Raw genomic sequence first — 21,006 nt, 5'->3', positions numbered from 1 at the left:
ACCATTTTGTTGCCTCCAATCCAAGACTTCATTAGCAATTAGTGCAACATCTGTAATTTGCCTGCCTTTATTAAAAGCATTCTGGTAGCCAGAGACCAACTTCCCGATCACCTTTTTAAGTCTCTCGTCAGCACTTTTGCCACTATCTTGTAGACACTACTAGTAAGACTAATAGGTCTGAAATCTTTGAGTTCAATTGCTCCTTTACTTTTAGGGATGAGAGCAATAAAAGAGGCATTAAATGACTTAACCATGTGACAGTTTCTTTGGAAGTGGTTGAAAGTCCCCATGACATCCAGTTTTACAGTATCCCAACATCTTTGATAAAAAGCCAATGTAAAACCATCAGGGCCAGGGCTTTTGTCAGGTGCACAAGAGTTGATAGCATCTAGAACGTAAAAATTGCACGGGGCGTCCTATTTGGTCGTCCCCATTTAACCTATACCAAATTTTTTAAACAACTTCAGGCCTCTTTTTCCTCCTTCTCCTCATTCATTTTCTTCTTCTTCTTCTTCTTCTTCTTCTTCTTCGAGTGACAATAATTTTATATGGTGGTTGCGAACATATTTTAATATTTTTTATGATATATTACAATGGCGAGCTGTTAGGATGCTTTATTTTTTCCTATTGCTTAGGGTTTCTTCTTCTTCTTTTTCTTAATTGCAAAATGGTTTCATTAGATTTATTGGTGTTTTGACAAATTGATGATTGGAGTTTATTTTTGATGATATTTGGAGGTTATATTTTAAATTTGAGCTCATTTGGAGTATATTCAAGTATTAAATCGTATATTGGATTGTTATAATTCGAAGAACAATTTTTAGTTTCTAGGCAATTTGCACTTCAAGACTATTTGGCCTTAAGTGCATAAAAATGTTGGTTGCACTTCAGACTTTTTGGCCTTAAGTGCATCTGAATTGCAATTTTTTACTTCAGACTTATTGGACTTAAGTGTAGCAAAACGTTTGTTGCACTTCAAATCTTTTGATCTTTCAGACTTATTGGTCTTAAGTGTAACAAAATATTTGTTGCACTTCAGACCTTTGGCCTTAAGTGCTTCTGAAGTATAATTTTTTACTTCAGACTTATTAGCCTTAAGTGCATGAAACCATTGGTTACACTTCAGACCTATTTGTCCTTAAGTGCATCTGAAGTGCAAATTTTTCACTTCAAACTTATTGGCCTTAAGTGAATGAAAACGTTTGTTGCACTTCAAACTTTTTGGCCTTAAGTGCATGAAACCATTGGTTACACTTCAGAACTATTTGGCCTTAAGTGCATATGAAGTGCAAATTTTCACTTCAGACTTATTGGCCTTAAGTGAATGAAAATATTTGTTGCACTTTAGACTTTTTGGCCATAAGTGCATCTGAAGTGCAAATTTTTACTTCTGACTTATTGGCCTTAAGTACATTTGAAGTGCAATTTTTCACTTCAGACTTAGACCTAAGTGTATGAAACCATTGGTTGAACTTCAGACCTATTTGGCCTTAAGTGCATTTGAAGTGCAATTTTTCACTTAAGACTAATCTTTTTTAACTTCAGGCCTGATAAGTCTGAAGTTGATCGTAAAATGGGTACGCTTGCAAACTTATTTGCAAAGTAGGTATAGGTTCAATTGTGACCCAAAATGAGTATAGATGCAAAAGCTAGAACTTCCTCCTCTTCAAAAGCAACTTCCAAGGCATCCTTCTCCTCATTGTTCAAACAACCCAAGCCTTCAAAAGTACAACTAGGTCTCCAAGTTTCATTCTCAGAGTATAGATCTTGATAAAAATCTAATATCACCCTTTTAATCTGTTCCTTTTCTTCAATGATATCCTCTCCCACTTGTAGTCTGTCAATTCAGTTATACCTCATGTGAGAATTGGCTACCTTTTGAAAGTATTTTGTATTTCTGTCACCCTCTTTCAACCACAAGCATCTTGACTTTTATCTCCATGATATTTCTTCAACCTTGGCTAATTGTTGTAACTCCATTTTTAGCTGAAGGATTTTATTTGTTTCATCTTGAGTCTGCAATCTTCCTTCAGTTATTTGTTCCATTAATAATAGTTCTTACATATCTTTGTTGGGTCTAGTGCTAATTTTACCATATGACTCCCAGTTCCAGATTGCTAAATCATTCTTTAGAAGTTTCAGCTTTTGGGGTAGTACAAAGTCAGGGGAGCTATTTACCACATAACCTTTCCATCATTCTTTGATCATATCACAAAACCCTTCATGTTATAGCCACATGTTTTCGAATTTAAAATAAGAAGGTTCAGAAGTCCAATCTCCACTTTCCAAGGCAATAGGCCTATGATCAGAAACAACTCTAGGAAGGGCTAATTGTTGAACTGAACCAAAGAGATCATTCCATTCAGAAGAGATCAAAAACCTGTCAATTCTTGATGCATGTAAAGAATTTTCACCCCTAGCCTAATTGTAAAAAGCTCCCTGTAAAGGGAGATCCACCAAGCCCATGTCTTGAATGAAGTTAGAAAATATTTTCATAGCCCTTGATCTTCTTATACAATTAAACCTTTCATTCTCAAAACGACATACATTAAAATCTCCCCCAATAATCCAACTATCATTCCATAAACCCCTTACAACAACTAGTTCTTCCCAAATTTCAATCCTCTCCCAATTAGTATGAGGATCATATACTCATGTGAAGCATATTCTGAGATCAATCTAAACCCCTTCAAGCATGGTAGAGATAGAATACTTCCCTTGCAAAGATTCAATGCAATTTCAATGTCTTTTATCCCATAGAATTATTACCCATCCTCTGTTGCCACTAGCCTTCAACTCAGTCCACTCGACCCATCTCGAGTCCCGAATCTGCCTAGCTATAGCCATAGAACAAGTTTGAGTCTTGGTTTCTTGCAAACACAAAATGTCAAGTTTCCACTTTTGAATAAGTGCCTTAATAGTGCTCCGCTTGCTCTCGTCATTGAGCCCCCTTATATTCCATCTAATAATATTTTCTCTCATTCTGAAAAAGCTTTGTGAAACATGCCCCTGTCAGACCCTTCACCCTTTTAATATGTAAGTGTGCATTCCAGCAACCCTGTTTCTCTTTCCCCCTTGTTCTTTGGTTTCTTCCCCTCACTTGTTCTACCCTTTTGCAACTGTATTTGTGATTGCCTCTTTTGCTCAATTCTGAGGATCATATCAAAAATTTCACGTTCAAATCCAACAGAGTTAACTCCGAAAGCCTTGCATCCTTTGGTCATAGCAACCTTGGTCCAATAAGAGGTCTCAATAACCATTGGTGCATTGATGACCTGCTGCGCATGGAGGTTTTCTTCATACCGGGGTAAGGAAAAAATGTCACAACCAGAGGGAGAAGAAATATCAAAATCTCTTAAACTAACCATAGAAAGATCTGGATATGTTGACGGAAGAGAGAGAAGAGGAAAAGATTGCATGTGTTCGGCTTCATCATCAGAATCAATTTGCTCTTCACTGGAGACCTCATACCCAAGATTGCAATTCTTCTCTAGGAACTTAACAATCGATGGTTGATAAGAGGACTGAGAAGGAGACTTGTCAATTTTTGTTTTAGTTCCCTTGTGAGAAACCATATATGAGCCTTTAAGTGATTTAAGAGATTGGGCTGCCTCAATAACTATCCACTCTTTCTTTCCCTTCCCTCTAAAGAGACCATTTGGCCTCTTTCCTATTTTGCCTTTAGAATAATAATTATGGTCCAGCAGATTGGGGTTAGCTTGCTTGAGTAGCTGTTTGACTTCCTGTTGGGCCTGGTTATGAGATGGCCCAACCCTAGAGTTAGGTTTGGAATTTAAAACATGTGACAACGTGGGAGTCAAAGCATTCTTCTCTTTGGACCAAAGGTCGCAGGACCTAGGGCCGTTCAAAACCAAAACCGTTAGCCGAATCGAACCGATGGGGTATTGGTTTATTAGTATCGGATTATTGGGGTAATGGATGGAGAATGAATTGAGATCTTATCATTAACGGCTTAATGGTTTGGGGGCGGATTACTCAATTTTCTTATCGGGTAAATCGTGAACCCGTTAAATTTTTTTATATCTATACTGTTACCCCTATATAAAATGACTCTGCAACTGATTTTGTGTTGGTTCAACTGGTTTGAGCTTTCTGTCTTGTTCAACTTGAAATGATAAAAGCCAGACATTTAGCTCATATTATAGCACAGTAAAATTAGGCGGAGCTGTAGTAAGATGGATGAAGCTAGTTTTCTTTATGTTTAGGATGCTCATCTGGATTTTGTATAGTGCAATGAACGGAAACTATGTTCTTTACATAGATTAGCTAGTATCTGTTATATCTTCCTTATCAATAGTTTTTGTATGTAATAGATTGGAAGATGACTCCTCAAAAGTACTGTTAGATTAACAAGACAGTCTTTTGAATTTGAATCCGACATAAGTCTGAAAGTATTGACATGTCATCTTACTATGACCATTTGGTATTGATTGTTCAAAACTTTTTTATTTGGTTTAGCCGATAAACCGCCCGATAATCATTAATCTGATACCAATCCGTCCATTATCTTATTGGATGGCTAGCGGATTACGATATTTATAATCCGATAACCGTTATGCCGAACCGTTAAGCTGAACCGTTAAGCATAATTATCCACACTATCCGCCCGATAAGCATCCCTAGCAGGACCTATGGTCATTCAACTGACACTTTGCAGCTTTCCCGACGATGGCGAGTTTAGAATGGCTGTCTGCAATGATAGAGATTTCAAACACCAAATCACCCACAATTAAATCTAGCTTGCTCTTAGGCTCATGATCTGAATAATTAGCACAAATACGAGCCCAAAGAAGATTATTTCTTTTCTTTGTGTCTTCATCAGAATCTATGTAGCCACCATATTGATCACCAACAAACCTCAATATTTTCTCCGACCAGTCATGCAATGGAATACCGAAGGCCCTGATCCATCTTTGTCCCTGTATTTGCTCTGTGGGTTTAGTACCAGAAAAAAGAGACCACCAGTCAAGAAAGAGTTTTCGCCCATTCCAGAACCAATCTCCAAACTTGACCCTCCCAGCCTCCTTCCGTGAAGGAAGATTAAATAAGAACTGATTATTAGCAAGTGGTAAAACCCTTAGAGCTGTTGTTACCATCCATCTAGTAATAAACCATTTCTGTAAAACTTCAGGCTGTGGGTTGGAGCAAAATGAATCATTAAAACCACCAACTAGGCAACAAGATAGGAACTACTCTTTTATTTCTTCCGGCTTAGTCTGAGAAGCCATTTCCGTCCATTTCTACAAGTTGTCTACTTGGATGTAAGACTTCTCAGGTGTAGTGAATCTATGAAGAATTGGGTTAGAGTTACCCAGAAACTTGATAATCTTATCAGCAATGTCACACCATTCAATGTTGTACTCGATCTCCGGGATAATAATGGCAAATTTTCTGGCACCAATCCACTTTTCAATACGAATGAAGTGCCCATATATATTGAAGTTCTGGTACACTCTATGTAATAAATTTTGTTTCTTTATTCCCCATCACTTGTATAGATCCCCCGAGCCCTTGGATGCCAGCCGTAAATTATCACAAGCCCAATGCAAATTGTTCTCGTCTATTTTAATCTTGCTAATAAAACGACTGCTCCTCTCTGTGAGAAGAAACCACTGTAATGACCATCACTAATGTCTTTAAGTTCAAAAGATTTTTCACCAGCCTTAAAAAATAACTTTTCCCCCATGTTAAAAGTTGTCTAAGCCGATGAGAGGCCTCGCCGGAGAGAGAATCAGAGGGGAAAAAAGGGGTGGTCATTGTTTTATGCATGTGCTTCACAGAAATAATTTTTTTCCTATTATGCATGTGCTTCATATTTCGTCATAAAATGTTCAGGTAAAAATGGATACATACAAGAAGCTTATAGTTATTAGGATGAATTATACTATGCTATGTTTTCAGGTTATTACCAGCTAATAGATACCTCGATATCAAGTTCTTCTCTCTCTGATCTCTCTCTCTCTAACGTACCATTCACCGGACCTCTGGCGACCACAAGACCAGGTAAGACCCCACCCCACCCCTCCCTTGTCTTCTTTTCCTCTCTCTCTCTCTCTCTCTCTCCTGCTTTCTTCTTCTTCCCCGTTACTCCCCCCCCCCTCTTGCTTTCAAGATCTGCCCCCTTAATATTTCCCTTTTCTTTTTCTCCTTTCTTTCTCTCCTCTATACCTCGTATCTTCCACCCCCCCCCTCCCCCCTATTTTCTGGTGCACTGACCTAGCCTAGTAGCGGTGGCGGTGGTTGAGACAATTTTTCGGCGAGCCCCGGGCAAAGCGGGCGGGAACTTCTAAAACATAGTTGTTGTGGACAACACCTTTCTCGGCACTCATTGTGACTTCAGATTCTATTGTTCTTGCTTAGAATTTGCTACTTGTTAATATTGGGACAGCTGCCTTTTACCCTTTTATCAAAGACAATTCCAAGGTTCTACTCGCGGGAGTTGGTACCTCCCGTTTTCCAGTTTTCCTTTGTTGTGTGAGTTAAATTGATTTCATCTTAGTTCGTATTAGTTTATTCGTCATATTAGTATGCCTGTAGTTGCAACTTGTCTTGTTCTGGTTTGGGATGTTGCCTTGTGTGTGATAATGATTCCCATTACTCTGCCGTAAGTATAGTGGATGTGGTCTGGGATGGTCGAGTGAGGTCATGTCCTAGAGGGGAATGGGGGTGGGGTGAGAGGTAGGGAAGGGTTTAGGGGGGGCGGGAGGCAAGGGAGGTAAATGGAACAAGGGTGTCTGTAGGTTAAGAATTGGGTCATGGAACGTAGGTACATTGACGGGTAAGTCTATAGAGTTGGCGAAGATCATCCGGAAGAGGAGGGTCAATATAGAGTGTGTTCAGGAGACAAGGTGGGTACGGTCGAGAGTCTCTGGTTGAGGTTAGATGAGTGAATGATAGATTGATGATTATTAAATTGGTGGTTGGAGAGTGCACCCTAAACATCAATAGCGCTTATGCGCCGCATGTGGGCCTAGATGAGGAGGTTAAACGACACTTCTGGGAGGTGTTAGATGAGATTCTGTGCCAGGTTCCACATGTTGAGAAGTAATTCATAGGAGGGGATTTCAATGGGCATATTGGATCGACCGCAGGCAGTTATGGCGAGGTGCACAGAGGCTTCAGTTTTGGGGAGAGGAACGAAGGAGGTACATCGTTGTTGGACTTCGCTAAGGCTTTTGGGTTGGTGATTGCGAACTCTACCTTTCGGAAAAGGGAGGAGAATTTGGTTACTTTTCAAAATGCGGTAGCGAAGACTCAGATTGACTATCTCCTCCTTAGGAGGTGTGATAGAGGGTTGTGCAAGGATTGCAAGGTGATTCCGGGTGAGATACTCGCGACGCAGCATAGGCTCTTGGTGATGGACGTTAGTATTATGTTAAAGAGGAGGAAAAGGTCTACTCGAGGAAGACTGAGAATCAGGTGGGTAGCCTTAACTAAGGATAAAGCCCAAGAGTTGGAGGGGCAGTTGTCGGCTATGGGAGCTTGGAGGAGCAGTGGTGACGCGAGCACTATGTGGTCAGCGACAATAGACTATATTAGGGAGTCTGCGAGAGAGGTGTTAGGGGTCTCGACGGGCGTCTATGGTGGGCACAAAGGAGACTGGTGGTGGAACGAAGTGGTCCAAGGTAAAGTGGAAGCGAAGAAGGCGGCGTACCTGAAGTTAGTGGGGAGCATAGGTGAGGAGGAGAGGCGAGCGTGCATGGAAAGGTATAAGGCAGCTAGGAAGGAGGCTAAGTTGGTGGTCACGGAGGCTAAGACTGCGGCTTATGGTCGTATATACGAGGAACTTGGGGAAAAAGGTGGGGAGAATAAGTTATTCCGGCTGGCCAAGTTGGGAGAGAGGAAGGCTCGGGATTTGGACCAAGTGAGATGCATCAAGGACGAAGATGGTAGAGTATTGATGGAAGATGCCCAGATTAAGAGGAGATGACAGACTTACTTTCATAAACTTTTGAATGAAGAAGGGGATCGAGATATTGTGCTAGGAGAATTGGAGCATTCCTAGAGTCACCGTGACTTTGGGTACTGCAGGCGTATCGAGGTTGAGGAGGTCGTGAGAGCTATGCGTAAGATGAGTAGGGGCAGAGCGACCGGGCCAAACGAGATTCCGGTGGAATTTTGAAAGTATATGGGAAGAGTAGGTTTGGAGTGGTTGACTAGGCTATTATTGCAAAATTTTACAAATAGCTAAAATAGCTAATATTTTGGAATTGGCTACCTTTTGAAAGTATTTTGTATTTCGGGCACCCTCTTTCAACCACAAGAATCTTGACTTTTGTCTCCATGATATTTCTTCAACCTTGGCTAATTGTTGTAACTCCATTTTTAGCTGAAGGATTTTATTTGTTTCAGCTTGAGTCTGCAATCTTCCTTCAGTTGTTTGTTCCATTATTAATAATTCTTACATATCTTTGTTGGGTCTGGTGCTAATTTTACCATATGACTCCCAGTTCCAGATTGCTAAATCCTTCTTTAGAAGTTTCAGCTTTTGGGGTAGTAAAAAGTCAGGGGAGCCATTTACCACATAACCCTGCCACCATTCTTTGGTCATATCACAAAACCCTTCATGTTGTAGCCACATGTTTTCGAATTTTAAATAAAAAGGTTCAGAAGTCCAATCTCCACTTTCCAAGGCAATAGGCCTATGATCAGAAACAACTCTAGGAAGGGCTAATTGTTGAACTGAACCAAAGAGATCATTCCATTCAGAAGAGATCAAAAACCTGTCAATTCTTGGTGCTTGTAAAGAATTTTCACCCCTAGCCCATGTGATGACCCAAAATATTATCTTTAAATTTATTAATTAATTATATGTTCTAAGACCTCAAAAAGTATTATTTATCATTCCTCAACTTACGTGCGCAGTCCGTAAAATTTTCCGGAAAGTTTTTAGGTGAAAAATGGATTAAAATGTGAATTAGATGTTTAAAACACAATCGAGTTGACTTTGGTCAACATTTTGAGCAAACGGATTTTGATAGTTCCGGCAGGTCCGTATCGTAAATTGGGACTTCGGCGTATGCCCGGAATCAAATTTCGAGGTCCCTAGCCCGAAATATGGAATTTTGATGAAAAATTTAAAGTTTAAGTTCAAATAGTGACCGGATATCGAATTATGTGCAAATGACCCCGGAATAGAATTTTGATGATTTCAACAGCTCCGTATGGTAATTTTGGACTTAGGAGCGTGATCGAAATTTTATTTGAAAGTCCGTAGTGGAATTAGGCTTGAAATGCCGAAAGTTGAATTTTTGGGAAGTTTGACCGAGGGGTTGAATTTTTGATATCGGGGTCGAAATCCGATTCTGAAAATTTTTATAGCTCCGTTATGTTATTTATGACTTGCGTACAAAATTTGAGGTCAATCAGGCTTGATTTGATAGGTTCCGGTGTTATTTGTAGAAATTGAAAGTTTCAAAGTTCATTAGCCTTGAATCTATGTGTGATTCGTGATTTTAGTATTGTTTGATGTGATTTGAGGTTTCAAATAAGTTCGTATGATATTTTAGGACTTGTTGTTGTATTGGGTTGAGGTCCCGAGGGTCTCGGGTGAGTTTCGGATGGTTAACAGATCAAAAGTGGGACTTAGCTGTTGCTGCAATTTTTATGCTGGAAATGCTGTCAAAATCGGGCTGCCTGTCAAAATCGGGCTGCCTGCCAAAATCGGGCTGCCTGTCAAAATCGGACTGCCTGTCAAAATTGGGCTCCCTGTCAAAAATCGGACTCCCTGTTAAAATCGGACTCCCTGACAAAATCGATCTACCTGACAAAATCGGACTCCCTGTCAAATCGAGCTCCCTGACAAATCGAGCTCCCTGACAAAATCGAGCTCCCTGACAAATCGAGCTCCCTTACAAAATCGAGCTCCCTCACAAATCTATAAGTTATAAAAACAGTGGACTTCGTCCCATTTGCCTTTTTGACGAATTGGAGCTTGAGGAGAGGCGATTTTGATATATTTTCAAGGAAAAACATTTGGGTAAGTGATTCTAACTTGGATTTGGTCAATATACACGAATATATCATTGTTTTCACCATTTAATTAGTGTTTTGATATTGAAATTTGGAAAATTTTAGAAATCTCATAGAAACGAATTTTTGAGATTTCGGTGTCGATCCGGAGTCGGATTTGAGTAAAACTGGTATGGTTGGACTCGTAATTGAATGAGTTATTAGATTTTATAAGTTTTGCCGGATTTCGAGATGTGGGCCCCATGGGCAATTTTTGAGCTAATTTCGGATTTCATTGAAAAATGTAATATTATCTTGTGAAATTGATTTCTATAAATTTTGTTGACTGTATCGAATTAATTATGACTAGATATGAGTCGATCGGAGTCGGAAAATCGAGAAAAAAGTATAATACTTGGTTAAATTGGAGCAAGTCGAGGTAAGTGACTTGTCTAACCTTGTGTGGGGGAAATTTTCCCTAAAATTGATATTAATGTGATTATTGAGATGTGTTGAAAGTCGTGTACACGAGGTGGCGAGTGTATACACGGGCGAAATATGAAAGATTATATTTTTAAATTGTGTAGATCATTGTTGCGCATTTATTAAATTATTTTATCTTGTTATATTCTTCATCATTGATCTGTGATATATATTTTAAATTTGTTTGACATTTTCCTGCTAATTGCTTTACCTGTTTAATTAAAACTTGGTTTCTTTTATATTGTGCATTATTTGAAGGTTGATTTTCTTTAAATTAAATATTATTAATATGAAGTATTTGATATTTTTAAATTTGATATTGAAGCAACGTATTAAAAATTTGAAATATTATTTTTCTGAATTATTTATTCTTGAATATTTTCGTAAGATTTTTTGGTACTCATTGTGATGGAACCGTGAGCTCTTTATTGTGAAAATAATATTATTGTTGGATTATTCTGGCATGAGCCTTGAGCTCTTTATTATTGAAAAATATCGTTGTTGATTTATTGTGGAAAATTAAAATATATTGTGATATTAATACGCATGCGGTGGTATAAGGTTTGGGTATTGAAACGCATGCGGTGAGATAAGGGTGTCTTGATACGCGTGGCTAGTAGGAGAAACTACTAGAAGTCATGCGGTGTGATAAGGATGGCTAAAACGCGGGATTCTATTTCGGGAAAAATATTTTCTTTAAAATAAATTGTGAAGGCTCCCGCGGTGAGATAAGGAAATGTGATATTGTAAATTTATTTATGATTTGGGACTACGAGGCGGTACCTCGGGAGTGCCCTTGTTGATATTGATTTATGGCCGCAGTTGCCTTGATTATTTGTTGTGATTTTCTTAATGTTGAAAGGAAATTCTGTTTTGTTTCCACGAGAAATCATTTGCCATTATTTTGCGTAATTAAATGGTGACATACTACTTGATTCATTTCCAATGTCATTTTATTTTACTATATTGTTAAACATTTTACCATGCCATTATTATATTCTAGTAGGGCCTCACCTGACCTCGTCACTACTCTACCGAGGTTAGGCTTGGCAAAAGGCCGGGGTCGGGGAAGAGGCCAAGGAAGACCACGTGGTGCAGCCAGAGCACCTGCACGAACTGTTGCACCAGAGCCACCAGTAGCTCCAGTTGGAGAGCAGGCACCTGAGACGCCTGTTACTACTCCTGCACTTCAGGAGACTCTTGCCTAGTTTTTGAGCATGTTTGGCACTTTAGCTCAGGCATGATTAATTCCACTTGCTCCTGCCACATCTCAGGCTGGGGGAGGAGTACAGACTCATGCCGCCCGTACTCCAGAGCCACGGGCCCAAGTTGACCATGCCCTAGAGGTTATACCAGTGCAGCCAGTTGTCCCAGTTCGGCCTGAGATTAGGACAGCAGTTTCAGAAGGGGAGCAACTCAGGCTCGAGAGGTATAAGAAGTACCACCCTCCCACTTTCAGTGGTTTAGCTTCAGAGGATGCTCAGGGTTTTTTGGAGGAATGTCACTGTATCCTTCGTACTATGGGTATTGTGGATTCCAGTAGGGTTTCTTTCACGGCATTCCAGTTTAGAGGAGCAGCCTACCAGTGGTGGCGGGCATATGAGTTGGATAGTCCTGCTGAGGCATCTTCACTCACTTGGACTCAATTTTCGGATATGTTCTTAAGGGAGTATGTTCCTCAGAGTCTTAGGGATGCATGGCACGCAGAGTTTGAGCAGTTGCGCCAGGGTTCTATGACCGTGTCAGAGTATACGGTCCGATTCAGTGATTTGGCTAGGCATGCACCAGCCTTAATTGCTATTGTTCGAGAGTAGGTTCGCAGATTTATTGAGGGTCTTCACCCTAGTATCAGATACAGTATGTCCCGAGAGCTAGAGATGGACATCACCTACCAATAGGTGGTGTCAATTTCTAGAAGATTGGAAGGTATGCAAACTCGGGAGAGGGAAGAGAGGGAAGCTAAGAGACCCCGAGATTCTGGAACATATAATATTTCTCGTGCCCCAGTTGCAGCCCGTCATGGTAGAGGTTATGTGAGCCGTCCTATTCATTCAGCACTTCCAGCTTCCAGTGGTATTCCGACTACTCCCAGACCTCAGGTTCCATATTATGCACCACCAGTGTCTTCTGTACTTCTTGTACGGGGTGCTTTCAGTAGACAGTCTAGTCGATCAGGCCCGAGCCAGTCCCAACAGCCACGTCCTCCGAGAGCATGTTTTGAGTGTGGTGACACTCGTCATATCATGAGGGATTGCCCCATACTTAGGAGGGGTGCACCTCCACGGATTTCTCAGGCCCCACCTATTCCACAGGGTCCTCAGGCTTCTCAGGCCATGATTACTGCACCAGTTGCCACTCCACCTGCACAGCCAGCTAGAGGTAGAGGTCGGGCAGGTAGAGGTCGCCCTAGAGGGGGAGGCCAGGCCAGATATTATGCCCTTCCTGCTAGGACAGATGTCGTTGCATCCGATTCTATTATCACAGGTATTATTCCGGTCTGTCATAGAGATGCATCAGCTTTATTTGATCCAGGCTCCACTTATTCTTATATGTCATCTTATTTTGCCCCGTATTTGGGCGTATCACGTGATTACTTGAGTTTTTCTGTTTATGTATCTACACCCGTGGGTGAATCCATTATTGTGAACCATGTGTATCGGTCGTGTTTAATTGTTATCAGTGGTTTTGAGACCAGAGCTGATTTATTATTGCTCAGTATGGTGGATTTCGATATTATTTTGGACATGGACTGGTTGTCGTCCTATCACGCTATTCTTGATTGTTACGCCAAGATGGTGATATTGGCTATGCCGGGTCTACCGCGGCTAGAGTGGAGAGGTACCTCAGATCATGTTCTTAGCAGGGTTGTTTCATTTCTTAAAGCTCAATGAATGGTTGAGAAGGGGTGTGATGCGTATCTGGCAGATGTGAGAGATGTTAGTATTGATACTCCTACTGTAGAGTCAGTTCCTGTAGTAAGGGATTTTCCTGATGTATTTCCAGTAGATCTTCCAGGTATGCCACCCGACAGGGATATTAATTTATTACCGGGAACTCAGCCCATTTCTATTCCACCATACCGTATGGCCCCAGCAGAGTTGAAAGAATTAAAAAATAGTTACAAGAATTGCTTGATAAGGGTTTCATTCGGCCTAGTGTATCGCCGTGGGGTGCTCCTGTCTTATTTGTAAAGAAGAAGGATGGTTCTATGCGGATGCGTATTGATTATCTCCAGTTGAACAATGTTACAGTGAAGAACAGGTATCCATTGCCACGTATTGATGACTTATTTGATCAGCTTCAGGGTGCCAGGGTATTCTCTAAAATTGACTTGCGTTCAGGCTATCATCAGTTGAAGATTCGGGAGCCAGATATTTCGAAGACTGCTTTCAGGACTCGGTACGGTCATTACGAGTTCCTTGTGATATCTTTTGGGCTGACCGACGCCCCAGCAACATTTATGCACTTAATGAATAATGTATTTCAGCCCTATCTTGATTCCTTCGTCATTGTGTTTATTGACGACATTCTGGTGTATTCCCGGAGTCGGGAAGATCATGAACAACACCTGAGAACTGTGCTTCAGATTTTGAGAGAAAGGAAGTTATATGCAAAATTTTCTAAGTGTGAATTCTTGCTTGATTCAGTGGGATTTTTGGGTCATATAGTTTCATGCGAGGGGATCAAGGTAGATCCGAAGAAGATTGAAGCAGTGCAGAGTTGGTCCAGACCGTCCTCAGTTACGAAAATCTGGAGTTTCCATGGTTGGCACGGTATTATCGCCGATTTGTAAAGGGTTTCTCTTCTATTGCTGCATCTATGACCAAGTTGACCCAGAAGGGTGCTCCGTTCAGGTGGACCGAGGAATATGAGGAGAGCTTTCAAAAGCTCAAGACAGCTTTGACTACAGCCCCAATAATGGTATTACCTACAGGTACAGGATCTTATACTGTGTATTGTGACGCATGGCGTATTGGTCTCGGCGCAGTGTTGATACAAGACGGTAGGGTGATTGCCTATGCATCCAGACAGTTAAAGGTGTATGAAAAGAATTATCCTGTACATGACCTGGAGTTAGCAACTATTGTTCATGCCTTAAAAATTTGGTGGCATTATTTGTACGGTGTCCATTGTGAGATCTACACCGATCACCGGAGTCTAACACATCTGTTTAAACAGAAGGATCTTAATTTGTGGCAGCGGAGATGGTTTGAGTTGCTTAAGGATTACGATATCACCATTCTCTATCATCCTGGGAAGGCCAATATAGTGGACGATGCTTTGAGTCGTAAGGCGGAGAGTTTGGGCAGCTTAGCATATTTACCGGTAGCAGAGAGGCCTTTAGCCTTGGATGTTCAGGCCTTGGCCAACCAGTTTGTTAGACTGGATATTTCTGAGCCGAGCCGAGTCGAGTTTTGGCTTGCGTGGTTTTTCAGTCTTCTCTTTATGATCGTATCAGGGAACATCAGTATGATGACCCTCATTTGCTTGTTCTTAAGGATACAGTTCAACACGGTGATGCCAAGGAAGTCACTATTGGAGATGACGGTGTACTATGGATGCAGGGCAGGCTATGTGTACCTAATGTAGATGACTTGCGTGAGTTGATTCTCCAGGAGGCTCACAGTTCACGGTACTCCATTCATCCGGGTGCTGCAAAGATGTATTAGGACTTGAGACAGCACTATTAGTGGAGGCGGATGAAGAAAAACATAGTGGAGTATGTATCTTGGTGTCTAAATTGTCAACAGGTGAAATATGAGCATCTACGACCAGGTGGATTACTTCAGAAGTTAGAGATTCCAGAATGGAAATGGGAGCGGATCACAATGGATTTCGTTGTTGGGCTCCCACGGACTCAGCGGAAGTTTGGTGCAGTTTGGGTGATTATGGATAGGCTGACCAAATCAGCTCATTTCATTCCTGTGATTACTACTTACTCTTCAGAGCAGCTCGCTCAGGTATATATTCGCGAGATTGTCAGACTTCACGGTGTACCAGTATCTATTATCTCTGACCGGGGTACACAGTTTACCTCACGGTTTTGGAGGGCAGTACAATGTGAGTTGGGTACTCGGGTAGAGTTGAGTACAGCATTTCACCCTCAGAATAACCGGCAGTCCGAACGCACTATTCAGATATTAGAGGATATGCTTCGTGCGTGTGTGATAGATTTTAGGGGTGCTTGGGATCAATTCTTACCACTTGCAGAGTTTGCTTACAACAACAGTTACCGGTCAAGTATTCAGATGGCTCTGTATGAGGCTTTGTATGGTAGGCGGTGCTGGTCTCCAGTGGGTTGGTTCGAACCGGGTAAGGCTAGACTATTGGGTACAGACTTGGTTCAGGATGTCTTGGAAAAGGAGTTGATTTAGGATCGACTCCATACAGCCCAATCTAGACATAAGAGTTATGCGGATCGGAAGGTTAGCGATGTTGCATTCATGGTTGGTGAGCGGGTATTGCTCCGGGTTTCGCCTATGAAGGGTGTGATGAGGTTCGGGAAGAAGGGTAAGTTGAGCCCTAGGTATATTGGGCCTTTTGAGATTCTTGAAAGAGTTGGAGAGGTGGCTTACAAACTTGCGCTATCACCTAGTCTCTCTACAGCTCATCCGGTATTCTATGTTTCTATTCTTCGGAAATATCACGGGGATCCGTCTCATGTGTTAGACTTCAGTTCGGTTCAGTTGGACAAGTATCTATCTTATGTTGAGGAACCAGTGGCTATTTTAGATAGGCAGGTTCGAAAGCTGAGGTCAAAGAACATTGCTTCAATGGAGGGGTCATCCGGTTAAGGAGGCGACTTGGGAGACCGAGCATGATATACGCAGCCGTTATCCACACTTATTCACCAGCTCAGGTACTTTTTCTAACTCCGTTCGAGGACGAACGTTTGTTTTAGAGGTGGAGAATGTGATGACCCAATATGTTATCTTTAAATTTAATAATTAATTATATGTTCTAAGACCTCAAAAAGTATTATTTATTATTCCTCGACTTGCGTGCGCAGTCCGTAAAAATTTTCGAAAACTTTTCAGGTGAAAATGGATTAAAATATGAATTAGATGTTTAAAACACAATTGAGTTGACTTTGGTCAACATTTTGAGCAAACGGACTCGGATCAGTGTTTTGACAGTTCCGATAGGTCCGTATCGTGAATTGGGACTTGGGCGTATGCCCGGAATCAAATTTTGAGGTCCCTATCCCAAGATATGGAATTTTGATAAAAAAAATTTAAAGTTTAAATTCAAATAGTGACCGGATGTCGAATTATGTGCAAATGACCCCGGAATAGAATTTTGATGATTCCAACAGCTCCGTATGGTGATTTTGGACTTAGGATCGTGATCGGAATTTTATTTGGAAGTCCGTAGTGGAATTAGGCTTGAAATGCCGAAAGTTAAATTTTTGGGAAGTTTGACCGAGGGGTTGACTTTTTGATATCGGGGTCAAAATCTGATTCTGAAAATTTTCATAGCTCTGTTATGTCATTTATGACTTGCGTACAAAATTTGAGGTCAATCGGACTTGATTTGATAGGTTCCGGTGTTGTTTGTAGAAATTGAAAGTTTCAAAGTTCATTAGGTTTGAATCTATGTGTGATTCATGATTTTAGCATTGTTTGATGTGATTTGAGGTTTCAAATAAGTTCGTATGATGTTTTAGGACTTGTTGGTGTATTGGGTTGAGGTCCCGAGGGTCTCGGGTGAGTTTCGGATGGTTAACGGATCAAAAGTGGGACTTAGCTGCTGCAAAAGCTGCTGCAATTTTTCTGCTGGAAATGCTGTCAGAATCGGGCTGCCTGTTAAAATCGGGTTGCCTGTCAAAATCAGACTGCCTGCCAAAATCGGGCTGCCTGTCAAAATCGAGCTGCCTGTCAAAATCGGGTTGCCTGTCAAAATCGGACTGCCTGTCAAAATCGGACTCCCTGTCAAAATTGGGCTCCCTGTCAAAAATCGGACTCCCTGTCAAAATCGAACTCCCTGACAAAATCGAGCTCCCTGACAAAATCGGGCTCCCTGTCAAAAATCGGACTCCCTGTCAAAATCGGACTCCCTGACAAAATCGATTTCCCTGACAAATCGAGCTCCCTGACAAATCGAGCTCCCTGAAAAATCGATCTCCCTGACAAATCGAGCTCCCTTACAAAATCGAGCTCCCTGACAAATCTGTAAGTTATAAAAACAGGGGACTTCGTCCCATTTGCCTTTTTGACGAATTGGAGCTTGAGGAGAGGCGATTTTGATATATTTTCAAGGAAAAATATTTGGGTAAGTGATTCTAACTTGGATTTGGTCAATATACACGAATATATCATTGTTTTCACTATTTAATTAGTGTTTTGATATTGAAATTTGGGAAATTTTAGAAATCTCATATAAACGAATTTTTGAGATTTCGGTGTCGATCCGGAGTCGGATTTGAGTGAAACTGGTATGGTTGGACTCGTAATTGAATGAGTTGTCGGATTTTGTATGTTTTGCCGGATTCCGAGATGTGGGCCCCACGGGCAATTTTTGACCTAATTTCGGATTTCATTGAAAAATATAATATTTTCTTATGAAATTGATTTCTATAAATTTTGTTGACTGTATCGAATTAATTATGACTAGATACGAGTCGATCGGAGTCAGAAAATCGAGGGAAAAGCATAATACTTGGTTAAATTGGAGCAAGTCGAGGTAAGTGACTTGTCTAACCTTGTGTGGGGAGAAATTTCCCCTAGAATTGATATTAATGTGATTATTGAGATGTACGGGCTAAATGTGAAAGAATATATTTTAAAATTGTGTAGATCATTGTTGCGTATTTATTAAATTATTTCATCTTGTTATATTCTTCATCATTGATCTGTTATATATATTTTAAATTTGTTTGACATTTTCCTGCTAATTGTTTTACCTGTTTAATTGAAACTTGGTTTCTTTTATACTGTGCATTATTTGAAGGTTGATTTTCTTTAAATTAAATATTATTAATATGAAGTATTTGACATTTTTAAATTTGATATTGAAGCAACGTATTAAAAATTTGAAATATTATTTTTCTGAATTATTTATTCTTGAATATTTTCGTAAGATTTTTTGGTACTCATTGTGATGGAGCCGTGAGCTCTTTATTGTGGAAATAATATTATTGTTGGATTTTTCTGGCATGAGCCGTGAGCTCTTTATTATTGAAAAATATTATTGTTGATTTGTTGTGAAAAATTAAAATATTAGGCACTTGAGGTGTAAATTGTGATATATTGTGATATTAATACGCATGCGATGGTATAAGGTCTAGGTATTGAAACGCATGCGGTGAGATAAGGGTGGCTTGATACGCGTGGCTAGTAGAAGAAACTACTAGAAGTCATGCGGTGTGATAAGGATGGCTAAAATGCGGGATTCTATTTCGGGAAAAATATTTTCTTTAAAATAAATTTTGAAGGCTCCCGCGGTGAGATAAGGAAATATGATATTGTAAATTTATTTATGATTTGGGACTACGAGGCGGTACCTCGGGAGTGCCCTTGTTGATATTGATTTATGGCCGCAGTTGACTTGATTATTTGTTGTGATTTTCTTAATGTTGAAAGGAAATTCTGTTTTGTTTCCACGAGATATCATTTGCCATTATTTTGCGTAATTAAATGGTGACATACTACTTGATTCATTTCCAATGTCATTTTATTTTACTATATTGTTAAACATTTTACCATGCCATTATTATATTCCATTAGGGCCTCACCTGACCTCGTCACTACTCTACCGAGGTTAGGCTTGGCACTAACTGGGAACCGTTGTGGTGTACTCATACTATGCTTCTGCACATCTTTTTGTGTACATCCAGGTACATCTTACCAGCCTAGACGTCAGTGAGTTACCTGCGCACGGAGACTTCGAGGTATATATGCCAGCGTCCGCAGACTCCGGAATCCCCTTCTATTATTTTATGTTGCTTCCTTATATTTTATTTAGACCTTGATATATAGAGACATTGAGAATAAATTCTTAGAAGCTTGTGATTTATTTCTACCGGGTTTTGGGAGTTGAAATTGTTTGAATTGTAGTTTATTTATTTCAGATATTTATTATTATTCCGCATTGTTAGGCTTACCTATTTTTAGAGACTAGGTGCCATCACAACATCCTACGGAGGGAATTTGGGGTCGTGACATCCCAATTGTAAAAAGCTCCCTATAAAGGGAGATACACCAAGCCCATGTCTTGAATGAAGTTAGAAAATATTTTCATAGCCCTTGATCTTCTTATACAATTAAACCTTTCATTCTTAAAATGACATACATTAAAATCTCCCCCAATAATTCAACTATCATTCCATAAACCCCTTACAACAACTAGTTCTTCCCAAAATTCAATCCTCTCCCAGTTAGTATGAGGAATATATACTCATGTGAAGCACATTCTGAGATCAATCTAAACCCCTTCAAGCATGGTAGAGATAGAATACTTCCCTTGCAAAGATTCAATGCAATTTCAGTGTCTTTTATCCTATAGAATTATTACCCATCCTCTGTTGCCACTAGCCTTCAACTCAGTCCACTCGACCCATCTCGAGTCCCGAATCTGCCTAGCTATAGCCATAGAATAAGTTTGAGTCTTGGTTTCTTGCAAACACAAAATGTCAAGTTTCCACTTTTGAATAAGTGCCTTAATAGTGCTCCGCTTGCTCTCGTCATTGAGCCCCCTTATATTCCAGCTAATAATATTTGCTCTCATTCTGAAAAAGCTTTGTGAAACATGCCCCTGTCAGACCCTTCACCCTTTTAAAATGTAAGTGTGCATTCCAGCAACCCTGTTTCTCTTTCCCCCTTGTTCTTTGGTTTCTTCCCCTCACTTCTTCTACCCTTTTGCAACTGTATTTGCGATTGCCTCTTTTGCTCCATTCTAAGGATCATATCAAAAATTTCATGTTCAAATCCAACTGAGTTAACTCTGAAAGCCTTGCATCCTTTGGTCATAGCAACCTTGGTCCAATGAGAGGTCTCAATAATCATTGGTGCATTGATGACCTGCTGCGCATGGAAGTTTTCTTCATACCGGGGTAAGAAAAAATATCACAACTAGAGGGAGAAGAAATATCAGAATCTCTTAAACTAACCATAGAAAGATCTGGATATGTTGACGGAAGAGAGAGAAGAGGAAAAGATTGCATGTGTTCGGCTTCATCATCAGAATCAATTTGCTCTTCACTGGAGACCTCATACCCAAGATTGCAATTCTTTTCTAGGAACATGACAATCGATGGTTGATAAGAGGACTGAGAAGGAGACTTGTCAATTTTTGTTTTAGTCCCCTTGTGAGAAACCATATATGAGCCTTTAAGTGATTTAAGAGATTGGGCTGCCCCAATAACTATCCACTCTTTTTTTCCCTTCCCCTCTAAAGAGACCATTGGGCCTCTTTCCTATTTTGCCTTTAGAATAATAATTATGGTCCAGCAGATTAGGGTTAGCTTGCTTGACCAGCTGTTTGACTTCCTGTTGGGCCTGGTTATGAGATGGCCCAAACCTAGAGTTAGGTTTGGAATTTAAAACATCTAAC

At 40.3% G+C, this 21,006-nt stretch overlaps 1 protein-coding gene across 1 annotated transcript; it reads right to left on the bottom strand.

The window, feature by feature from the left end:
• Positions 1–2,205: 2,205 nt before the first annotated feature.
• LOC108946875 (uncharacterized) lies at positions 2,206–5,754 on the bottom strand. The gene is made up of 2 exons (XM_070181840.1): positions 4,651–5,754; positions 2,206–3,855 (listed from the first exon to the last, which is right to left on the bottom strand). Exons 1-2 carry the CDS (start codon positions 5,115–5,117, stop codon positions 3,030–3,032), a joined length of 1,293 nt encoding a protein of 430 aa, XP_070037941.1. The 5' UTR covers positions 5,118–5,754; the 3' UTR covers positions 2,206–3,029.
• Positions 5,755–21,006: the final 15,252 nt, after the last annotated feature.

The sequence above is a fragment of the Nicotiana tomentosiformis genome, chromosome 7, assembly GCF_000390325.3.
Source record: "Nicotiana tomentosiformis chromosome 7, ASM39032v3, whole genome shotgun sequence".
Lineage (NCBI taxonomy): Eukaryota > Viridiplantae > Streptophyta > Magnoliopsida > Solanales > Solanaceae > Nicotiana > Nicotiana tomentosiformis.
This window is presented reverse-complemented; position numbering and strand designations above follow the sequence as displayed.

Excerpts from the sequence above, each read along its gene's own strand:
- LOC108946875 (XM_070181840.1), bottom strand. The coding sequence starts at position 5,117 with ATGGTAACAACAGCTCTAAGGGTTTTACCACTTGCTAATAATCAGTTC. Across the intron at positions 3,856-4,650 it reads TGTCAGTTGAATGACCATAG|GTCCTGCGACCTTTGGTCCA; the intron begins GTCCTGCTAGGG and ends GAACGGCCCTAG.